Here is a 21631-nt window from a genome sequence, read left to right as displayed (position 1 = left end):
TGCACATCACCACATGCTTAAGGTGGCTGCCAAACTCAAATTTATCCCATTGCCTTCAGACACAGAAATGCAAACTCACTGCAGGCTTAGCTGAGCTCTGGAGCTCTCTGGATGGGCAAGCTAAAGGATGATGAATTCTAAACATAGCCCCAAGCTCTTGTTTCTGCAGTGTCCTCAGAGCAGGCACCAGCAGTCTGTATCCAGTCTCATTCCCATTGTCTAGTGGTTCCCTGTGCACTGAGCTTTGATCGAAAGCCTCTGGCACAGCGAAAGGGTAGTGCTATAAGCTCATGTGTTCCTTAAAAGTCCTCATGATCTGGAGCTGAAGTGAATTCGGTTCCATTACAGAGCTTCTATTGCTCTGAGGAACCTTCAGGCTTAGAGTATACAAATGTTGCTCCAGAATAGGAGTAGATGTGCACCATTAAGCTTTGGGATCATGGCCTTGCAAGCATCAGTTTCTCTGCAGTGAAGATACTGGTCCATCCAGTCTCACATCTCTCCATCTAGACTTCGCAGGACCTCAGCTATGCTCTGTACAAGGTGATGGTTGGTGAGACATCATACTGAACAATGTAGGCTCTCCTCAAGAACCACATTTTTTCAACACAATCATAGAGGTGAGTGGATTAGAGTAAGAAGAACAAGTGAAGACATGCACTGACACAACGAGATAAAAAGGCAGCAATGGGATGAGTCCCTCAAATTACCTGTCACTCTGGATAGCAATAGGTGCTGAGGCTGTGGATCCCCCACTAGTTCTCCCAGACCTGAGTACAGAAGAAACAGTCACGTAGTTAACTCCTGCTCTTCCTGATCTATGTTGTTAAATGTGGCAAGGATGCTTTCTGAGAGAGCTGCCAAGAGAAAGCTGTATGGAGCTTGATTTTACTTCTAACTGAAGAGATCCTGCTGCAGATTGCTGCCATCCTTGGTGCAGGGATGGCTGCAGGTCCCATGAGCTGCAGGGGGAGATGCAGACCTGACTGCTCTACATCCCTTGAAAACCTCCCATCAAGGTCTGCCTTTTTGCTTATCACTCCTGAGACAGTGAAACAAAACCTGGCCTCAGAAACTCTGAGTTCTCCTGAGACTTCAAATCTGCATGTGCTGTTGGATTCACAGCTCCCAGCAAATCCCATTTCTCAGTGCTTCTCTCCAGTCTGTACCAAAATGAAACAGGAGCACTGCTTCCTTGGGCAGTGCCATTTCCTGGCATCACAGGAACCCCACAACAAACTAGCTCAACATGTGTTACTCTGACAAGCTAGAGCTCTCAAGGGATGCTGATGAAGGAAAGGGGCCTGGAAAGCATTCCTTAGTGACAGCACTTACAGTGGGCTGCTCTTCTTTTCATCCTCAGAGTCTGAATTCTGGTGGTGAATCCAGCTCTTATCTCCCTTCAAGGTGGTGCGAACCTTCATCTGTTTAATGATCCTCCTGCGGTCTTCATCCGTAGGTGTAATCACACGATCTACAAGAGGCAGAGGGAAAGGAAGGAGAGAGGAGGAGGGCTGTTGAGAAGGAGCAAAACTTCAGTGTCAGCAGGTGAGCTGCTGGCAAATCTTAGACAGCAGAGAGCGCGGGCTCCCTATCAGTCAGAGATTGAAACACTTTATGAGTCTTTTGCTACTTCCTATGAAAGATGAAAACAAGCTGTCATCCAAAATTCAGGATCGATTTACCCCAGCTCTACTGATGCGTCGCCTCTTCTACAGAGAGTTTTTTATCTCCCTCTTTCTGGGGACTGTTTAACATTAATGAGTTATTTTCTTCCAGGGAAACCAAAGAGATTCAGTGGGTGGCCTAATCACATATTTACAAGGCAATGCATTTCCTCTGGCATTTCCCATCAGATCAGCTCTAGCAAAGAGCTTTTTTTTTGGTCTGTGGGAGAGGATGATAAGTCTGGAGCGTGAAACTGAGCCAATGGCTGGGGGAGAAGCCATGAAACATATAAACTCAGCTTTCTCTGGTGTCTTGTCAGAGAATGGCAGGGATGTAACTTATTAAATTAAAAAGGAAACAAACAAACAAAACAACAAACACAACAGTAATGACAGCAACAAGTAAAACATTTTAACTGGGAAATTCCCCATTCAGTACTTTCTTGTGAGGAAAAACAGCTTTCAACTGAGTGTTGAAAACATCAGGCCTGCTCTCCTCATAGAACGTGGACATACAGCTCAGGTGTTTAGAAGCACTAGCAAGTTGTTACAGCTTTACAACTAAATTCGTATCAGCCAAGACACTGCTTGTCTGTATACTCTCAGCCTTCAGCAAACATGAAATAACGTAAGGGACAGCTAGGTCTCAGGGTCTTGTGCTCATGGTAGGCTAAAAGGCTGCACAGAAATGGTTATCACTGGTCAGCTGACATGCAGTAAATTGTTTAATCATTGATACAGGATCATGTGCTTCAAAACTTATGTCATAGGGATGTGGCGGTGGGTTCTTTTTGGAGAAGCATTCACGTCTGATTTCTATTAAGGAAAACAGTTATACCGATGAAGGCAATATCCCTTCTCATGTGGAATTAGCAGGAGCAAAGACAGAGATACACAGAGCCATACCCAGACAGTCTGGGGACCAGCAGTAACACTCTTTATGTGGAACATCTGGAAAAGGAAGGACTGCTTTTCTTAGTAATGAAATGTGGAAGTCTACTGTACCATGGTAATAAACAAGGCACTTCCATTCTTCTGTTCACTGTTTCAGGTTATCTATGGATTTGGAAATGTCATCCCCTCTACTGACATCTAGAAATCCAGTAACAACCCGTCACTTAAAAAGTAAATCTCAAGATCTGCTGCAGATTTCTGTGGCCTAGGCATGTTCTTGGGTGAAAACAGAGTAACTTGTAGCTTCTGTGAGCATTTTTCATGCTTCTTTGATATGATGTTATTAGGAGCGTATTACTAATACAGCAGAGGAGAGATTCGCAATAGCTTGAGACAGGGAAAGGAATTACCTTTGCTGACAGCCAGGGACATCATGGTTCTCAGAAGTGCCTTTCCCCTTCAGTTATTGTTTGAAAACAACAGGCCTCTGGAAGAAATGAAAAGGGGGAGAAGCAGATTGGTAGTTCTCATATAAACAGTTTTGGAGTCATGTAGAAGAGGGAGCATCGCAGCAGTGTCACAGCCACAGAGCCTAGAGTGTGGAAAGACCATGGCACATATATCAGAGTTGCAACTTCTCCCCATGCCATGCACCTTCAGCATCAAGGATGGAGAAAAAAACTCAGTGGATGTGTACTCCATACCAGTAAATGGAAAGATTGCTACAGATAAATGCCTTCCTGGTCTGGGAGGAAAACAGAGGAGGAAACTTTAGCAAAGGTGTCTAGAGAGATTAAGGTGGAACAGCTCTTCTGGAATCTGTACAAGTAAGAGAAGCTGAGGATGTTTGGGTGAATCAGGGCATTTTCACCAAGCAGGAGTACAATAAAGGGGCTATTTCAGTTGGCAGACATGTTCCATTATTCCCCATAAAAGAATAGCAGGGAGAATGCCTTACTCTTTCAAAAGAGAAAAAGTTAGTTCCTGCCTCCAATGGCAGCTGAGTCCCTCCTTGAAGTGCCCACAGCAAAGCAGCAAGGAGAAACTCCTGGATGAACAACTTTGGAGACAGACGCGTTTTAACATTTGCAAACAAACAAGCAAATGAAAGAGAGCAAAAACAAAACAAAAACAAACAAAACCACCACCACCATCAACAGCAAAAAAAAAAAAACACCCGAAAAACAAACAAACAAAAACCCCACAGACCCCAAATGGACCCACAGGGGTTGAGCAGAGCCCAGGTTAGTTCAGCACCTGGCTGCTTTCAAGTAACCAAATAAATAAGCACAATAAAATCAGAAATGTTGCTTCTTTTTTTCTTTACCCTTTAAAGTTTTTTCCTCTCCCCCATTTGTTCCTGGCCAAAACTATCTGCTGAACCTGGATTCTTAAGTGACTATGCTGTTCATTAAGAGAAATGCCCAACCCTATTTGGGAGCCTGTGAATCTAAAATTAGGTTGTTATTATCTGCTGGTGGGCTTGTCTCTGCAATACTACTGCAAAGCCACACGCCCATCAGGAATGATCTCATAGCGTTGCTTCTTGGCAAAGCCTCCTCCATCGCCTTGTCTCAGCTGAGGATCTGCCTTCGCTCCCTGCATATCCACCCTTCATCCAGTTTGCACTCAGATGGAAAACAAGCCCTCTGCTATTACCCCTAGGCTCCCTCTGCCTTTTGCCAACACTCCCAAACATTAATTCAGCTTCCACCATGAGCTGACGGCCCACCCCTTTTCTTAGCCTTCCCAGATCCCTCTTCCCACACAAAATTTAGTTGTCCCTGCTATTTAGAGAAAAAACATTATCTAGGACAACACTGTTGTTTTCATGAAGAGCCTCTAAATACTAAGGTATATTTCCACCAAAGGCAGAGAGCCTGGCTGCAGTCTGTAGGAGCGCAGCCAAAGGATGTATAATCTTGCAACCTGAGGTTAAAAAAGTCACAGCATCTCAGTCCTGCACATAGAGAAGCCACACGGCTTCGCTACCTACCAGACCCGAGAAAGATGGATTCCAACCTCAGCTACCTTGCTAACTGCAATTCAGAGGTGCTCCTACGCATTTGGTGCCCTCTTCTGCTTGTTAAATTATTTCTTATTTCAGGACAAGGTAAAGCTGAAGGAAGTAAAGGATGAGAAACAGTGGAAAAGAACAGCTCCAAGAGCATGAGAGGGTCCTCAGGAAGATGCCGAATGAGGGATGGAGCTCATGGTGCTGCTGAACTCTGCTCCTGGACACGCAACATAGCTGGCATCAGCTCTGCAAGAAACATCATCTCAGTTTATTGCTTAAATAGCAGCTTCACATCTTACTCACTCAAATCCCCTAGCTTAACAAATACACCCAAAAACGAAGGGAAGCCACAAAGAGTGGCACTCAGCATGCATATAAATACACGTGCCAGAAACTACATGCTGGCCAAGCCTTTTCCTCTGGCGCTGCGTTCCCTCTTCCTGGCTCACATCACCCTGGGAAGGATCACAGCAAATGCTGACATAACTCCACTGATATTTCTGGCTTGACAAACAGATGTTGGAACATGTCGGTGGTGATCTCCTGGCTTGGCTTTGGGGGACTGGCAGTGTTTTCTGCCAGCCTGTTTTTAATACCTATGATTCATGTAATGGCAGCAGCAGCCCAGCCATCCCAGTGCTGTGAACCATTGGAAGGATCTGTACTGGTCAATGGACAGAAAGGTTTGGAGTTAGAGCCTGGCTGCCCCACAGTGAGGATTCTTCACAAATGCCCTAACAAAGGAGACCAGAGTCAATCTTGCAGCAAAGCTTCTGCACAGAGTGGTGACAAGGTCCTTCTGTGAGAGCTGGAGGAGACAGTTTTCTGCATCCTTTAATATAGTTTTCTCTCTCTCATTCACAAAGGCTGCTAGGCTAAGTGGCTATTTTTTACCCTTCACCCAGGGATCAAGGCAATACAGACTAAATAACATCACTAGAAGCTGAAAGAATGCAGCAAGAACAGAGCAGTTCAAGTACTCTACTTCTTGCTCACATTCTTAACCACCTGCAGTCAGCTCCTGCCGGAGGTGTGACAGTGAGCTCTGTAAACCATTGTGATGATCAACGCAGACCATACAATGTACTCAGCAATGAAAATGTTGAAAGACAAATCAACAAAGGCTGTATCATGGCTCCTGCAGTTAGAATAACTCAACATTTCCTACATGAGAAAGGAAAGCTCATTTTCTTGTTTTAATGCCCGCTGGCACCTGGCAGACAAACTGATGTCTACAGATGCTAAGACAGAAGCTGTGCTGAAGAAATGGGAACAAGAGAGATATATGGGGTCCAACTGAAAAATAAAAGAGGCGGATCAGCAAAGCAGAATCAAGAATATTATTTCCCAAAGCAATCAAGTATCATTTCTCCACGCTTTAATATTCCAGTGGCTGGTGGTTAGAACAAGAATGGGAGATGCAGCTTCTGTAGCAGCACAAGGCTGCAGTGGGACCACAACGCAGTGCGTCTGTTCAAACCACACGGCTGTTTGGAAAGGAGTGTGGGATTCATGGGGCCAGAGAGGATTAGCAAAAGGGCATCTGACTCCAGAGAGCTGACACAACACTCCTGGGGGAAAAAAAGTGCTTCTCACTGCTCCAGGGACTGCTTAGACATTGAAACAATTTCCCCTTTCTGGCAAAATCTGCCTTTAAGCTTTAACAGATATTATACTTTATTATACTTTAACGTATCTTTAACATACATACTGCGGGACCTCAAAGCATGTTCCAAAGCTTTTTTATTTTTGCAAGTCTGCAGTGCAGAAGATCTCAAAGACCTCCGCTCACGATTTAGAGGGAGTTTCTTCACATTTGCCTACCATTATACTCTTGAAAGCTAGTGACGAGCCAACACAGAGCAATTCCAAAATCTTCCTTGTCAAAATGCATTAGGGGATGCAGTTTTTCAAGAGGATGCTTTTCAGCTATTGGAAATTCCACTGCAGATAGTAGTTAAGTAATAAGAGGGAAAAAAGTGTTTTTGTTGGCATATCTTATTTGGGAATCAATCATCAGCCACAGCCACAGGCTCCAATAATTTCTTCTATTGCTATGGAAACAAATCCATTTGCCTAGTTCTATAGGATAGATTGCAACTGATCTCAACAGCTCCCCTTCCCACCTGGAGAACAGGAACATTACCTGCCACTTGAATGAAGCTTAAAGATCTGAACTCAGCAGGTGAGGGGAGAGGAAGTGAGGATGCTCTATGCATGTCTGGGTGTTAAGACAAGACAGATTCCTTTTCTCCCAGTGGGTTAAGTCCCAGGCTTCATTAGAGTACATAATATTTCTGGAGGTTTTAAGATCCAATAGTACTGTTCCACCTGACTGAGGGTCATTTTGGAGCTAAGAGCGTGGCCTGTGAGTCAAAGGAAGCAAAAAATCTGTCTCCTGGCAGCACTGAGGGATATCTGTGGGCCTGGCTGTGAACTTAATTTCCAGCTATTAAGCACTGCAGCTGCCTTTTCAGGACAGCTTTGCCATTCCTCTGTGCAAGATGCCAGAGGTGTGCTGCTTCTTGCCCACCTCTTACCATCACAACTCAAACATTAGTTCAACACCTGGCCTTTGGGGGAATTAAATGGGAAATAAAAGGGATAAAAGGCAGTTCAGATGACTATCCACGGCAAAAAATGATGCTTTAGGATTGGAAACATGGCCATGGAACTCTAAATTTTGGGCACTCAAGTCCCCATGTCTATAGCATACTATTGCTAACAGAAACCACACTGCATGCACAGGAGCTTCTGGACCCACAGCCCTCACAGAAGCACGACAGCAAGCAATTCACAGCTTCTTTTCCTGACATGTAACGGTGAACTCTGAGAACCTCCATTCACCTATAAGCAGGTCACAGATTTTGAGACACTGGATTAAAGACAAGCTGAAAAAGCTGCAACCTCTCCTATTCCTGTCCCCTCACAGCCACCAACCTATTGCTCAATTCTCTCGCTGACTCAGGCTAGATCCATCACTTCCCCATTAACTTTAATTAAAAAGTAATTCCACGGGGCTGGATACACTTTTTGGTCCTCTGTTTATTCATTACCTAATAAAAAATCTTCTGCTGTGGGGCTGTTCTGAAAGGACACTCAGCAAGTAAACAAGTCACTCAGCTGTAGCCACCAGAGCTGTTCAGGAATAGATTCTTCCAATCAAACATTCACTAGAAATATAAAACTTCGGATAAAAATATCACTTCAGAAAAACAAAACGACAACAACAACACCGTTTTTCTTTCCAACTATTTATGTGGAAGCTTTTCCTGTAGGACCCCAGCGGGAGCACTTCAGAGTCTCCTATTAAATGCCTACGTGACATCAGTGCAATAGGCCCTCAACCCCAATTGGCACCCTTGGGTGGTATCTCTATGTAAATGAGCAGTAATTCTTAAATTCCTGATTTGAACAGTTATTGCAGGCTCCATTAAGCACTGCCTGCTTTACTCCAAGATAACTGCACTTTGAGAGATGAATCCCTTAAATGTGCCTCCCCCAGACAACCTTACAGAGCTGCCTCAGGCTCAAAGTGTGCAAAATGCCCTGGGATACTCAAAATAAATGAGTGAATTACAAAGCTCTGCGAGATGATCCCTCTCAAAAAGCAGTTGCAGAAGAGTAAATGTTTGTAGAGAAAAACATATATGTTGGTAAATACCTGCCAATTTCACCAGATTTTTTTACCTTAAAATAAAAAGGGGATATAAGGGCTTCTACTTGCAGAATTCTGTGAGAAACCCCTCAGCCAGGGTACATCACCTGCCTGGTATCAAGGTCTGCTTACATCACAGCCATGGAAACCACAATCCCAGCCATGCAGCAAGTCCGGGAGCTCCATGGCCTGACTCCTCCACACTGTGACAGTGTCCCTACAGCAGGTTCTCAGACTGACTATCCTTTGGCCTGAGATCTGAGAAAAACATGGAGAGCTTCATCTACTAGAGAGACATCAAACAGGCAATAAGAAAACATGACAGGCTGGACACTGTGCCTAGATCTGTCCGCTGGAGTGATTCCTTCCTCAGCAGGGACAACTGGGCATTAATAAAGGCAGTGCTTAAGCATAGATATGCATTCCATGACCCACCTATTAACTACAGCCTAGGAAAAAATTCTAGGTAGCACAAGGGCCAGAATTCAGTTCTTGCACACCTTCTTATAGGCTTCTGAGCTAAAACAATTCAGATCTGATCCATCTTAAAAGGCCTGTGACTCACAGAGCAGTGTACACCATCTATGCAGAGCACAGCTGGGTGCAAATTCAAATACCATCTACCTTCAAAACAGTTCATAGCAATGTCTGTGGGATACAAACACTGCAGTATGTGCAGTGCACAGACATTTACACCAAGAAGATATATGCTGAATCCTTTTTGTGGCTTAATCTGTAGTTATACATTATAATTAGTCTATCTGTACATCTACTTTTCCCTTTGGGTTCAGCAGTCACTCCATGCTGATATTTCTGCATGCTCAGTCCTAACTGGATGTTTGCAAACACTACAAAACACTGTGCCTTGTGTTCATTCAGCAAGCGTTAAGAATAATATTTGTAGCGTTTTCTGTTGTTTCTTTTTCCATCCAAAAATAAATATATTGGGAAAAAATGGATCGGTAAACACCTGACAATTTCAATCCACTCTACAACACCTTCTGCTATTACTGCCTTCAGGAACAACCCCTAAACGTGGTGATCAAATGCACACAACTGTAAAAGACCCCTCACGGTCTGAATCAAACCAGTTAGAGAACTGTTGAAGAAATAGCTTCAAAAAGGCTCACCTAGCTTAATGGGCAGTAACTGAATCAAAGTGATTTGGTTTCCTAGGGTAGATGCCTATAGTAGTTTTCACATTCTGATGCCCCAGAATGTCAGGATGCTGTGAACAGGGCTCAAGAACAAGACTTTACTGAAAATAAGCCTACAAAGGCTGCAGCCAGAATGTCTTGTCCTCGGGTGATGACAGTGTTCCCATAGCAATTGCAATCTGCAGGGTAGAAAACGACACACAATAAAATAAAATAAATCAGAAGTCCATTCTCTAAAGAGTGGAAAAGTCTCGAGCTATTCAGTGTGTGAATGGTTGTTATAGGAGGGGTTAACTCCTGGCTGCCCTAGCACAAGGAAAAATCAAATCCCCAAATGTCATCTGAGTCTATTTAATAAAGAGGATAAAAGAAGAGGCCTAGCACAGTGCTCAGCAGTGCACACAGCCTAGAGAAAACACCTGCCTCTTTGTTAGAGATGCTGATGTGGCCAGTGTCAGCAAGCAGAGTCAGTGGCTCTGCCAGGGAAGGAAACGCCTACCCTGAAATCTGTTCCTGGAGCGGGTCCACGTCCTGCACAAAGCTGTCTTTTAGGGGGCTTGAATCATGCCCTGCTGCTGGCATGAAGGGAGGGCGGGAAGTCATCTCCTTCCCCTCTCCGTTAGCTGCTTTTCTAAAATGCAACAGTGCAATGTTAAAGGAACAGGAAATTTTGGGGGAGGGGATGGAAGAAGCAGTGCAAGTCTAACAACGGAGCTGTATCGGGTTTATCACTGCCAGTCCAAGTCCTCTAAGTAAAGCAGCTGCCAGCTACAGCCTCCTGAAAGTACTCCAAACATCTCCTTTATCCTGATCTCCGCCAGAAAAACAACCTGATAGCCCATGAGAAGCAACTTTCTCCTGTTAAATTCCCTAAGTGCTCTACTCACAGCCCAAGCTTTGAATCCAGGGTTTGTCTTTCCATGAGAACCTAAGGACATAACTAATTCAATGCAGCTGGCCTCTGCTCTAATCCTCCAAGTGATGCACCTCCTTGTTGCCTTCTGCTCTTAAGCAAGAGATGAAGCTTCATAATTGTCATAGGAGTTTTATTCCCTTCCCACATGCTGGCTAGAGCAGCAGATCAGAGCAAGGGTTTGCAGAAATACTCTGGCTTGCTTCTGCCTTTGTTATTCCCTGTGGTGTAATTCACCAAGAGCAAGGCTGGGACGGTGTGGAAATCTGGATCTTTCAATCCATCTTCCCAAGCCTCACACCAAGGGCACTGGATGCCAGGTGAGCAGAGGGACAAGCATGGACCATTTAACTCTGCTCTTCAAAACACTCCACCTTGCCTACTTGGCTCACTGCAGGATTCTCCACTCTGTGTTCATCCCCAACAAGCTGCTTAGCTGTGATGCCACTGCTTTCATCTATTATCTCCTTGTTCCTCGGACACGTCCTTCCCTCTTGCCCATATCCAAGATTCAAAAAGGCTGGCATCTTTATGGGGTGAAGAGGTATGTTTCTAGCACAGATCATAGCAACAGAGAAAACTAATGCCATGGTCCTACATAGGGGAGAGGTGACACAACAATTCCTGGACGGAGCCAATTTTAAGTGAATCTCCTCAGGTTCTCACAGGCCCTTTTTCAAGTCAGAACCTGATCACCTTCAAGGCAATTAAATCCAAATTGCCTCTCCCCTCTGTGTGGCAGCAGGTCACTGGTATGTAGTACAGGTGGAGCTGCATGCTGGGTACACTGAAGAAGGCAACTTTGATCATCTGAGTGATATCACTGGGAGAACTGGAGAACATCACTGATGATCTGGGTTTCCCTCTCCACCAACTGCACAGGGCTGATGCCAGGGGTAGCAGAGTACTTCATAAGCCAGACCGATCTCTAGGCCTCTCTTTTCTTTCCAACCCTCTCCTATGAACAGGGTAGAGATAATGGAAACTGTCTGGACATCCCTGGGCAATGCAAATACATGACAGCTATAGGCTAGAGACTGTTCCTGACAAACATAATCTGTGATTTACAGCACATCTTTGCCTCAAGCTTCTAGTAGAGTACAGTCAGCTAAAGTCCCTCAGCCTGTGTGCTGGGTGATTGCAATTGAGACCCTCCAGACAACAGGTGACCCATAAAAACAGGTTTTCAGATGCATAAATTCTCGCTGACAAAGCATCCAACATGAGTGTTCCAGCACAAGAAATAAATATTCTACCAAAACCCTCTTAGTACATCATGTCCTAAGACTGCATGTTTCAAATGGAACTGCGAGATAAATCCACACTAACTTTTACAAAGACCCTAATGTTCTTAGGCACAGAGTACCACCAAGACTCTGGACAACCACAGTCTTGAAAATCATGAGCAAGATACAGGAAATCCCAGGGTACAAAAAGTAGTTTTGCTACGGAGCTGAATGGACAGACACCATTCAGTCACTGAAGGGAAGAAGGGCATGAAGACTGCCTCTGCAGCTCCCCATCACGTGAATGAAAGTAATTACAACCTACTTAATAAGGAAAGGGGACCTGAAACCTTGTTTAGATTTTAATCTTCAGGGTGTGCCTGTCTGCGGGCAGCCAGCCAGCTCAGCTCACTCTCTGTAGGCACCCAGGTGCTGGAGTGGTCCTTGCCTCGGGTATTTCAAGGTGTTTTAAGGCAGTTGCAAAGGATGCCACTGGCATTAATGGGATGTGGTCTCTTCCTCTCAACAGTGCTTCAGAAGGCAGCTCCTGGTGAAAATCCTTGGCTTGGCAGGTGAAACAAGTTCCAGAGCTCGGTTTGGCTGCCATGGCTGGGTGGACACACCATGACAGCAAGCGCCATCAGTGGTACCAGCAGAGGAACTAATAAATTGCTCCCAGGTCACACTACAAACTTCAGTCTCACCCCTAGCAAGGAGTGATCCCCACAGATCACAGCCTGTGCTCTTCTCCATCCCCATGTCTACTGCCATCCCCAGAGCCACACAGGATGCAGCTGGCCCTCAGCAGCAGCAGGAAGGAGGTAGTGATAGATCTTTGCCTGCTCATGTAGTCCTTTGCAAATGAACTGATGTACATCCAGAACAGCACTCTTTGCTAATAAATTCTCCAAGTGCCAGAAATCAGCAGCCCATCACTTATTTGGGAGTGATTCTGCTTTCTGCATAAGCCATTTAAAAAGATGTAATTATACTTCAGGAGATGAAACACTTGCTGTTCTTTAACAGCCGGCTGCAGCTCCTATTACCTGTAAACACACAGAAGAAAAACTTAAAGCCACCCCCCCTTCCGATGGCTCAACTTCAACTTTAAAATGTTAATAACAAATATTCAGCCTGCTTTTGTCAGGAGTTTGTAGGGCACTTGCATTAATGGGCCCCTTGCACCTAATAGCCACCTTGCCCTCTGTCTTGGTGATGAGTTGTGTCTGATGTTGGAGCTAGTTCTGAGGACTAAATGACTGCCCTAGGAAAGGAAGCAGAGCTGCTTTGATCCTGTAAATACAGCTTTCCTGGAAAGCACCACAGGATGCCTCTAGCCTCCTGACCTGTCCACACAGCCCAGGCCAGCCACTGAGTTCATGTTACAGCCCTCTGGTTCCCTGAAGGGACATCGAGCCCTGAGACCAATGTCACTTTGCTGTGCTGCTTCCCAGAAAAGCTGAGTGATGAGATGCTGCAAGCTGAAAAGTCCTGTTGTACCTTCTGGGCAGAGACCCCATAGCTGAGTCCTGTGGTGTTTACTGAGACCATGCAACAGGGAGACAAAATCTTGGGGTTTCAACGTAAAATCCATTAATAGACAAGAAACTACTTAAGATAGTGCTATTGTCCTTCAGCCCAAAGCATCACCGGTGAGTCCAACTGCAAAGCAATCCTTCCCTGCCTACCAGTACCTGCATCCAGCAGCTCCATGCTGCATCGCCTACACTGCCTAAAGACAGAGACCATCCATGCTGTCCTGTTTCCTTCCAAGCAATATTTCACATTCTCCTGCATAGGTAGAAAAGTACAAAACTCTTTTCACCAGATAGAAACCTGCATACTCATGGCAGAATCAGTTGCAAACTGGAGGGCAGTTATGAAGACGAGTCTCATGGTTTAATGATAATTGATGCACATTCTGACCTTCTGACTATCACTGTCCTCAAGCTAGAATGTATTTGAAGCTTGCAAAAGGCTTGAACTGGAACCTCATTTAAACCTCCTAAACTTCGCTGAGGATTTTGTTATCTAGATCTAAACCACATTCCCAGTGCCTGTTCTCCAACCCATTTGATGAAATATGGCACCTCAGATCAACACTCAGCAGACCAAGATGAACTTACAGAAACCTACAGAAAGGAAAACCAGTGAGAAAATGCTTCTCCACATAACCTACGAGGCTCCCTGCCCCAGAAAGGCAGTATCCAGTTTTCAGGATTGCTAATCCAGGTCTGCGCACTGTCAGACTGCCCTCCAGTGATTTGGATTAGGCGTGGGCACATACTTGCATTTCTCTTGCATTAGCCAGAGCACACAATGCAAACCTTGTGCCAGTGTTATGCTTTTATGTCAGCTGTTACCTGATCTGCTATGAAGTTAAGGTAGCGTGGACAGACTGTGCCTGATCTAGCATAAAACCTGCCAGAGTAAAGTTAACCCTTTAAAGTCCTTTCAGCAGGTTGGATGCAGTAAAGAAAGTTTACACCAGGTTAGCAACTTGTGCCCATTAGTGTGATATTTTCTAAGAAAGCACTGCTAAAACTACCATTTATTTCACCCTTGAACTCTCGCTTGAATGATATTCCATGCCTGGGAAGGATGGACAGCTTCCATTCTTCTGTCTGCCTGTGGGGGAAATGAGTGACACTTCAGAATCTACAGTTCAGAACCTCATCCCATCTCATCCACACAGGTACCTGAGTGTTTGTGATGGTGGCTGCCAGTTCTCTCTGAAGGACCAGGCCACCAGCCTGAAGCATGCTCCAGGACTTGGACTCCAGGACATATCTGTCATATCACAACAGTGGCCCTGCATTAGGAGCAACAGGTTGGCTGAAGGCTTTCAAACGCAGATAAAAATCATGCAAAACTGCCTAGAAGCAGAAAGGCTCATAATGCTAAACCCTGGGTGATATTTAAAAGGGTTCAATAAGGTTCCCCTAGAGCCTTCTCTTCTCCAGGCTAAACTACCCCAGCTCTCTCAGCTGTTTTTCACAGCAGAGGTGCTCCAGGATGGTTACTCCACTGCAGGTGCCATTTTATGCCTCTGTTGCAATCCTTCTGTGATGCCAGTCAAACAATTTAAACCGCACCACGGTCATTAACTGCGTCCCCACCTTTCTCAGAGTGGCTGACATGACCCTGAATATGAATCATAGGAGCTGAGCCCACGGGCTGTGAAGGATTTCTGTGAAGAGCCTCAGACCAACTCTGCAATTCCTTCAGCTTCTGGTCACCTGTACCTGGGGACAGTAAACATCTCTTCTCCCCGAGGCATGAGGAAAAGAAAGATAAAGACCAAAAACTGTCACGGGGAAGCCTGCACTGAGATCCAACATGAAGGACGGACACATTTCAGCTGTCTGAGACAAGTGCTCTCAAGCCACAAATGCATAATTATAGTTTAATTCACTTGCAACCACATACCCCACATAGAAAAAAAATCAGTCTGACCAGATGACACTGGCAAAGATATGAGCTACTGAAGCTGGGAAAGCATGGTGTCAACTTAACTGGAGCAGCTACAATCCTGCCCATCTTGAGAAATCATTCTGGGGCCTTCCATGCTAGGAGCACAGCGTGACCACCCCATCACAGCAGCTCACTTCTGTTGTTACCCAGAATTACTGAATAATTTTTCACTATACTTGGTATGAAGTTTCATTACTCTAATTACAAGGTATTAATTCTTAATTGCTCAACTAATTTCTGTATTTGAAAAGGAAGAAAGATGTAAAGGATGTTTACCTCACCCGCATGGCATTGACCTTATGCCTTGATGTCTAAAGATGAAAGCAAAAAAGGAAGGAAAAGTTTCTTTCTTTCAAAGGCACTTTGCTTGGCGCTTGCATCACAGACCCACAAACAGAGCAGGACAAAAACATCCCATCACTGCTCTGAGCAACCTGTCCAGCTTCAGTCATCCTCCTGGCTGGGGTTTGTCCTGGAGCAGCAAGGGCCGAACAGAGGAGTGGAGATGGAGAAATGGGGAAGATGTTCACCAGGCTTTCAGGTAGGAAGAATCAAGGGACTGAGGGAGGTGTTCACCCCTCCTGCGCCAGCTCCACCACTTCCATCCTTTCCTTTCCAGGGTCCTGATTTCAAACTAATTCATAAAGAAACAAAACAAGGCAGAAGATCAGAAAGATCTCCACTCACCCCTCTCTCTGAACCACACAGGTCCTGGGGAAGAGGGTTAGGTATGGTGCAAATGTGGTATCTGACCCTTAGCCTCTCAAGAAGCTGTTAAGAGTCACGGGCTCAAGTTTTATAGTTGTCCTACACAGCTGATCCCTCCTGCCAGTGCATAGACTTGTCCCTGCTGCCATGCCCCCAGTACACCTTACAGATTAAGAAGGGGACAGATTTTAGAGAGATAGGCAGGCAGGGAGGGAGCTCAGTGATCTGACGAATACAAGAAGCAAAACCTCCTATGCAACCCCCTGTGTTCTGCCTTATTTTCGTATCTATACTAAACACCACTTCTTTAGCATCATTTCATATCCACACTTGGGACTAACACACTAGCTTCCCCTCCTCTGAGAGGCTTCAATAGAAGCTTCCCTCATCCTTGCCAGATCCCTGTATCATCAGGTTAGGAGATGACAATCCTCCTCCTCCTCATACAGAGCAAGCAAGGGAATCACGGACTGCAGGAGCACCCCAGCTACTCCCTGCAGAGCTCAGAGAGCCACCTCTCTGCTCAGCCCTACCTGCGGAGGCTTCGCAGCTGCAGCCTTCCCTCAAAAGACAGATGTTGAGCAGTCTGCAATCAGTCTCCAAGTGCCTTTGCCCCCCAAGGGTTCGCAGCGAGTGCCTCCGATCCTCCCTGGCAGCGAGGCAACTGTGGGTGAGGCAGAGTGCTTACCTGCCGGGCGGGCCGAGAGGGTTGGCTCCTGGAAGCCAAGCCTTGTTTTGAGGAGGAGACTTGGGTGTGTTTTGCCCTTCAGGGGAATCAAACAGGTTTCTCTATTCAGACTGCGCGGTCTCCCCTCCTGCCAACTCTCCTCTACATTCTTTGCATTCTCCAGCAGTTGTCACCTTCCCATGCCTCGTGCAGCAATGGGACAGCAGAGATCAGCCCCTTGGGAAGAAATTCAGCCCACCCCTTTGCTGCCCACATACTGACAAGCCCCTGCATTTGAGAAAGTTGCTCTCAGCGGTGATACTCTTACAGCATTAGGGGCTGGCACTGTAATTAGCACCAAGCAGCCATCCGCTCACTTTAACTAATTAAATGAGGGACATAGGTGTGTTTATCACCATTCAGTGCAGAGGAAGCTGTTGGGTACTATCAACTTACTCAATTTATTTTCCCTTTTAATTAATTGCTGCAGTTGCCACAAGTTCCCTAAGGCCCAGTTCCACCGGTCTCTTGGACACAGCACCCTTGGACACACTTTTTGCAGCTTCCTAAAGGCTTGTGGTTAGAGACATGAGTTTAGAGCACTTCTGAGAAGTCAGGGCTTTAGCCCAGGACTGCCACGGGATGACCAAAAGGTGGTAAAGCCCCGACCACGCACATGTTAGAACCTCTCTCCATCTCCGTGCTCACCAACGTATGCAAACTAAACTGAAGTAGCAAGAATCCTCTAGCAGATGGGTCACAGAAAATATCTGCCTTCTCAGTTTTGGGACCAATCTGCTGCAGGACAGTAAGCAAACCACCAGTGTATTGGACTGGGATGAGCTACAACAGAGCTAATAATACATCCCTGGCTCTCAGCAGAACAGCAGAGATAATGGCTGAAAAGCCCTGATGCCAACATTGTTATTCCAATCGCAGATCTTTCTCTCTGATCTACTTGCGCAGGCTCAGCAGAGCTTTCTTCCCAAAGGCTGCGGCTGATCCCAGCTAAGATAGGCACAGGAGGGAAGGCGATGTTCACAAAGCCACACCCTGAGCGTGCCCAGAGTAGTGTCCAATGCAGGAAACAGACTATTTAAAATACAGACCAAGTCCCTACCTCCATAAAGCATCCTCTGATTCAGGGCTCTAGCTGACAGTGCAGCTTTATTTTCAGTAACCCCTGAGTCACCCCATCCCTTTGCTGAAGGCTCATTCGGGTTATTTCCTGAAGTAATAGCGACTAACAGCCTGGCCAGTCTTTTTGGTGTGCTAGGAGCCAAAGGAGCAGAAGGGACACCCCAGGGTCTAAGGACTACCATTCTTCTTCTAGCACAAACACGCTGTTCTGCATTGAATGTTTAAAAATAAATGAATACAAATCTATGATGAACACTGTGACAGTGAACAAAGAAGACAATGAAAAACAGTCTAGAAGAATACATCCAAGTTCTACTGCAGACAAACTGTGTTGAACTGGCAGAAGTACAGTGTAAGACATCAGCTGTGATGACCTCTATCAACATGGCTTTCTTCCTCAGAAGAAAGAAATGCAGCAAAGAATTGCTTTTTTTAATTAACTAAGAGGAGATGAGTGTATTGCTAAGTAATACCTTATTACTAGCTTGAAAATACTGGTACAAAGCTTCTGTGATACAAAGACAGGTCTTAAACTCAGGGTATGGTAGAAAGGTAGAAAAGCAAAGAATACATTTCCGAGCTGGCAACTCTATCACAACTTGGATGCTCAAGCTGCTGGTAAAAGACTTGTTGCACAGCATGTAGCCAAGTGAGATAGGCAGGAATGCCAAGAAAGACACATCTTTTCACCCAGCATGAACTACCCCCAATCTAGACTGTCAATGTCAACCTTCTGAATGCTCCTCAGGTTTCATTCTCCCATGTTTCACCTCCTGATGTCACCAAGAAGCTCCAGTGACTCAGTACTGACCTCACGTAGCCTTTCTCTTTCAGGAATACAAAAGAGCACTTGCTGGCATCTCAGTCCCACTCTGGGCTCTCCACACTGGGCTAATCCTGTCACAATGCTCCTGATAGAAGGAACCAAGGAAGACATTTTATTTCACTTAATTTAGCCATGGATTTCTGGTGCAACACTAGCTATGACATTTCAGCTGCAGGCTAACAAAACTGTGAGATACAAGGCTGCTGAACAACACATGAATGAAGGACAGCGTTTGCCCGCTCACTGCTACACATCATATTGGCCACAGGAGCAAGGCAAGGAGATTTAAGGCTTGTTTGTAAAAGCTAACAAGAAATAAGATGAAGTTAAAACTGCCACTCATGGACAATCTATGTTGGAATAAAAGGGTCCTTATTCTACTATATCTACTCTTCCTTCCATTTATTTTCCATTTCAGTAGGAGGAAGCTGTGGCTCACTCACAACTGGAGCCCTGGGGAGAGAAAGTAACACATGGCTTTACCTTCACCTGATGCACGTGGTGTCCCCAGTAGTAAGATACTCGCATCTCTTTCAAGTGTTTTGAATACAAAACATCTGAGACTTACACAGAGAAAAACAGTGATGACATCATTTGCCCAAGCTCTCAGAGAGCAGACCTTATTTAACAGCCCAGAGAAAGAAAGAGATGGGATGCTTTTACAACTCAGAAAAGGGGAAAATCATGAGCTGCTGTTTTCCAGTACCAGGAGACCATGGAGATGGACTTTCAGTCTTTCTTACCTAGATGAGGACAATGCCAGAGGGTGAGAGGACACCACCGGAAATGTAGTATTTGCATATATACATGTTAGTATACAGACATATGAACATAAATTGCAGCTTTGTCTTTTATTTCTCAGTAAGGAGAGAAGGGTAGGATCAGCTTTTGTCTTTAGAAAAAGAACCGTGACCAGCCATGCAGACAGTTTCCTTCAGACTAGAGATTTCCAGGGCTGTCGTGTCACCCCAGTTCATACTAATCCTATACAGCAAACAAAGCTCAGCAAGCACATATACGGTGTGCAGCAGCTTGGACAGTTAACAGGACAATCACCCTCAAACAAATCGTTGTGGTTTTATCCCCAAAAAAGCTCTTAGATAAACCTCTTTCTAAAGTAGAGGTGAACGTCACTCACACCAGCAGGCACAGAATCCCCGATGGGTGTTCTTCATAATTACGGGAGCATATTCAGTTTTTAATGACACGGCATTTCCAAATTACAGCAGTGGCCAGAGGCAGAAGGTTCTTTTTTGCCAGCCAAGGGCAGGCCTGTGCGACACTGGAAGGGCAACACACCATAGGGTCGCTCAGATGCAGCACTATCAGGTTGCTCCAGACCAGAAGATGAAAGATCACGGTAAATCTGTGAGGAAAGTCAATTTGTTTAACTTCAGGCATTGACTGAGACAAGCAGATCAGGAGCATCTTTATTTTTAGAAGCAGCTTTAGCATAAAGACTCCAAAATGAAGGGATTCTTATGCGTGGTTTCTAATATAAACATGCAGTGTGTATACACATGCCTGTGTGTGGGTGGAGTGAAATCACGCTTTATTTTTGCCCCCTTCATTCACTAACATAATACAGCAACAACTACAAGCCTGATGCTGAGACACCAAGAAAAATATAACTCTTAACTCTGCAAGAAGTAGCAGCATTTCCAAACCGGCAGCTATAGGTTAAATACTGACATATTCATTAAACTTAAGGACAAATGCACCAAGCTCAGTCGCACCAGCAGGACCAGCGTCATCTGGAAACAGCAGCATTCACCTGTATAACTCCAGAGCAAACCCTGAATGTGCTATGGTCAGGTCCCTTCATCAGTACAGGAGTAAAATTCAAGAAGGGCTTTTCCCCTCTTTACAAGGTTAAAATTCACAGGGTCTGGCTTAGAAACACCTCAACCTGCTGCAGATCTGGACTCCCTCCTCAGGCCATGAGCCAAAGGTATGGTCAAGCAGCCATCCAGCTGTGCTGGAGACAGCCCAGCCCCATACAGGAGACTTGTGCTGCGGTTTCAACAACCTTCTCCGGAGGCACACACGCTCCTGCAGTAGGGAAGGGAGGAACCAACAGATAAGAAGAACTTTTTTCCATCTCCAGTTAGGCAACATGGTTTTTCTCTAACAGCTACAGGTAAAATTCAGCCTGTAGTATCTGATTTTATAAGAAAATGGGTTCTCCCTACAACTCCTTTACAAGAAAAGCATAAGCACCTCTCAAAGATGTTTCAGTTAAGTCTGTTTAATGCTTATTTCACCACTGCTTATATGACTTCTTTATATTCCTCTGTACACTGCAAAGCAGACCATTTGTGATCAGCAAGGCATAAGAATTGCATCACACAAGGAAGCTGCAGACACAGAAACCATTCACAAACTGGAGAGAACGCCTAACAGCGTTAAAGAACTCAGCACAAGTGAAAAGGAAAGAAAAAAAAAAAAGAAAAAACAATGAAAAAAATAGGAGTGACTTGGCTATAGTATAGGAGAACTTCTCAAGGATAGAATGCAGCAAGCACAAAGGACACACGCATCCAGGAAGAAGAAAAACTGAGGACCAAGCTTCAACTAGACACACTGAGCTTTTTGAGTCTGCAGGTGAGTTGTCTTTGTTCTTAGAGGAACCGTGGCAGTAAATGCTCCACCAGATGAGCTCTCTGTTTCCCTAAGAGATCCGGAAGCTGTCTCAGAGGGGATACTAGAGCCACAAACAGCAGTGGGGAAGCTCAGGCAGACAGGTTGGCCTCTAATATCTAGATACTGTGCACTACTTCAAGTAGAATAAATCAGCCCGTTCTAAGCTCCCTGCTGCACAGGGCATGCTTCTACCATTTCCAGAGAGAGCCAGTCTAAAACTAGTTGGCACAACTCTGTAATACACTCCTTTGCAGAGATGCAGTTCGTGTACCTTTAGAAACAGCAGTGTCTACAAGGCAGGGACCTGATGAACTTCTGAAATCCAGGCAGTCAGCTTTACAGGAAGGGGGTTGTATGGAGCAGCAAAGCAATTCTTGTCATTCTGCTGACAGCAGTGGACTTCTGCCTAGAGGCACACAGTCTCTCTGACCAGCCCAGCCTGTATTTGAGCAGTTAAAGTATATTTAGAATTTGAGTCTTATCATGAAAAATGGGTTAGCACCACTCCAGAGCACTAAACTCCACATAAATACCTCCTGTCTTTTGGGTAACAGTTTCCCCTGTGCAACCACCTTGCACTGAACGTACAAGGAAGACACCCAACACATCAATATTTTGTGCCTTCACCAGGGTTACAGAAA

The 21631-nt window shown here is 45.2% G+C and overlaps 1 protein-coding gene across 8 annotated transcripts in view; it reads right to left on the bottom strand.

Moving 5' to 3' along the window:
* The window catches only part of ZNF185 (zinc finger protein 185 with LIM domain), a 44179-nt gene extending 27684 nt beyond the window's left edge, over positions 1-16495 (bottom strand). For 7 of the 8 annotated variants that reach the window (XM_072336766.1, XM_072336771.1, XM_072336769.1 and 4 more), the window contains exons 1-4: positions 16248-16374; positions 2972-3048; positions 1336-1474; positions 711-770 (exon numbers count right to left, since the gene is read on the bottom strand). In XM_072336766.1, the coding sequence (XP_072192867.1) occupies positions 711-770; positions 1336-1474; positions 2972-2996 (224 nt within the window). In that variant the 5' untranslated portion in view covers positions 2997-3048; positions 16248-16374. Of the gene's footprint in view, positions 1-710; positions 771-1335; positions 1475-2971; positions 3049-16247; positions 16375-16402 lie in introns of those variants that run through there. The other variant, XM_072336767.1, reaches the window with a different exon arrangement.
* Between the last annotated feature and the right edge of the window lie 5136 nt (positions 16496-21631).

The sequence above is a fragment of the Excalfactoria chinensis genome, chromosome 4 (assembly GCF_039878825.1).
Source record: "Excalfactoria chinensis isolate bCotChi1 chromosome 4, bCotChi1.hap2, whole genome shotgun sequence".
Taxonomy (NCBI): domain Eukaryota; kingdom Metazoa; phylum Chordata; class Aves; order Galliformes; family Phasianidae; genus Excalfactoria; species Excalfactoria chinensis.
The sequence above is the reverse complement of the archived record's forward strand: the minus strand, read 5'-3'. Positions and strand labels throughout refer to the sequence as shown.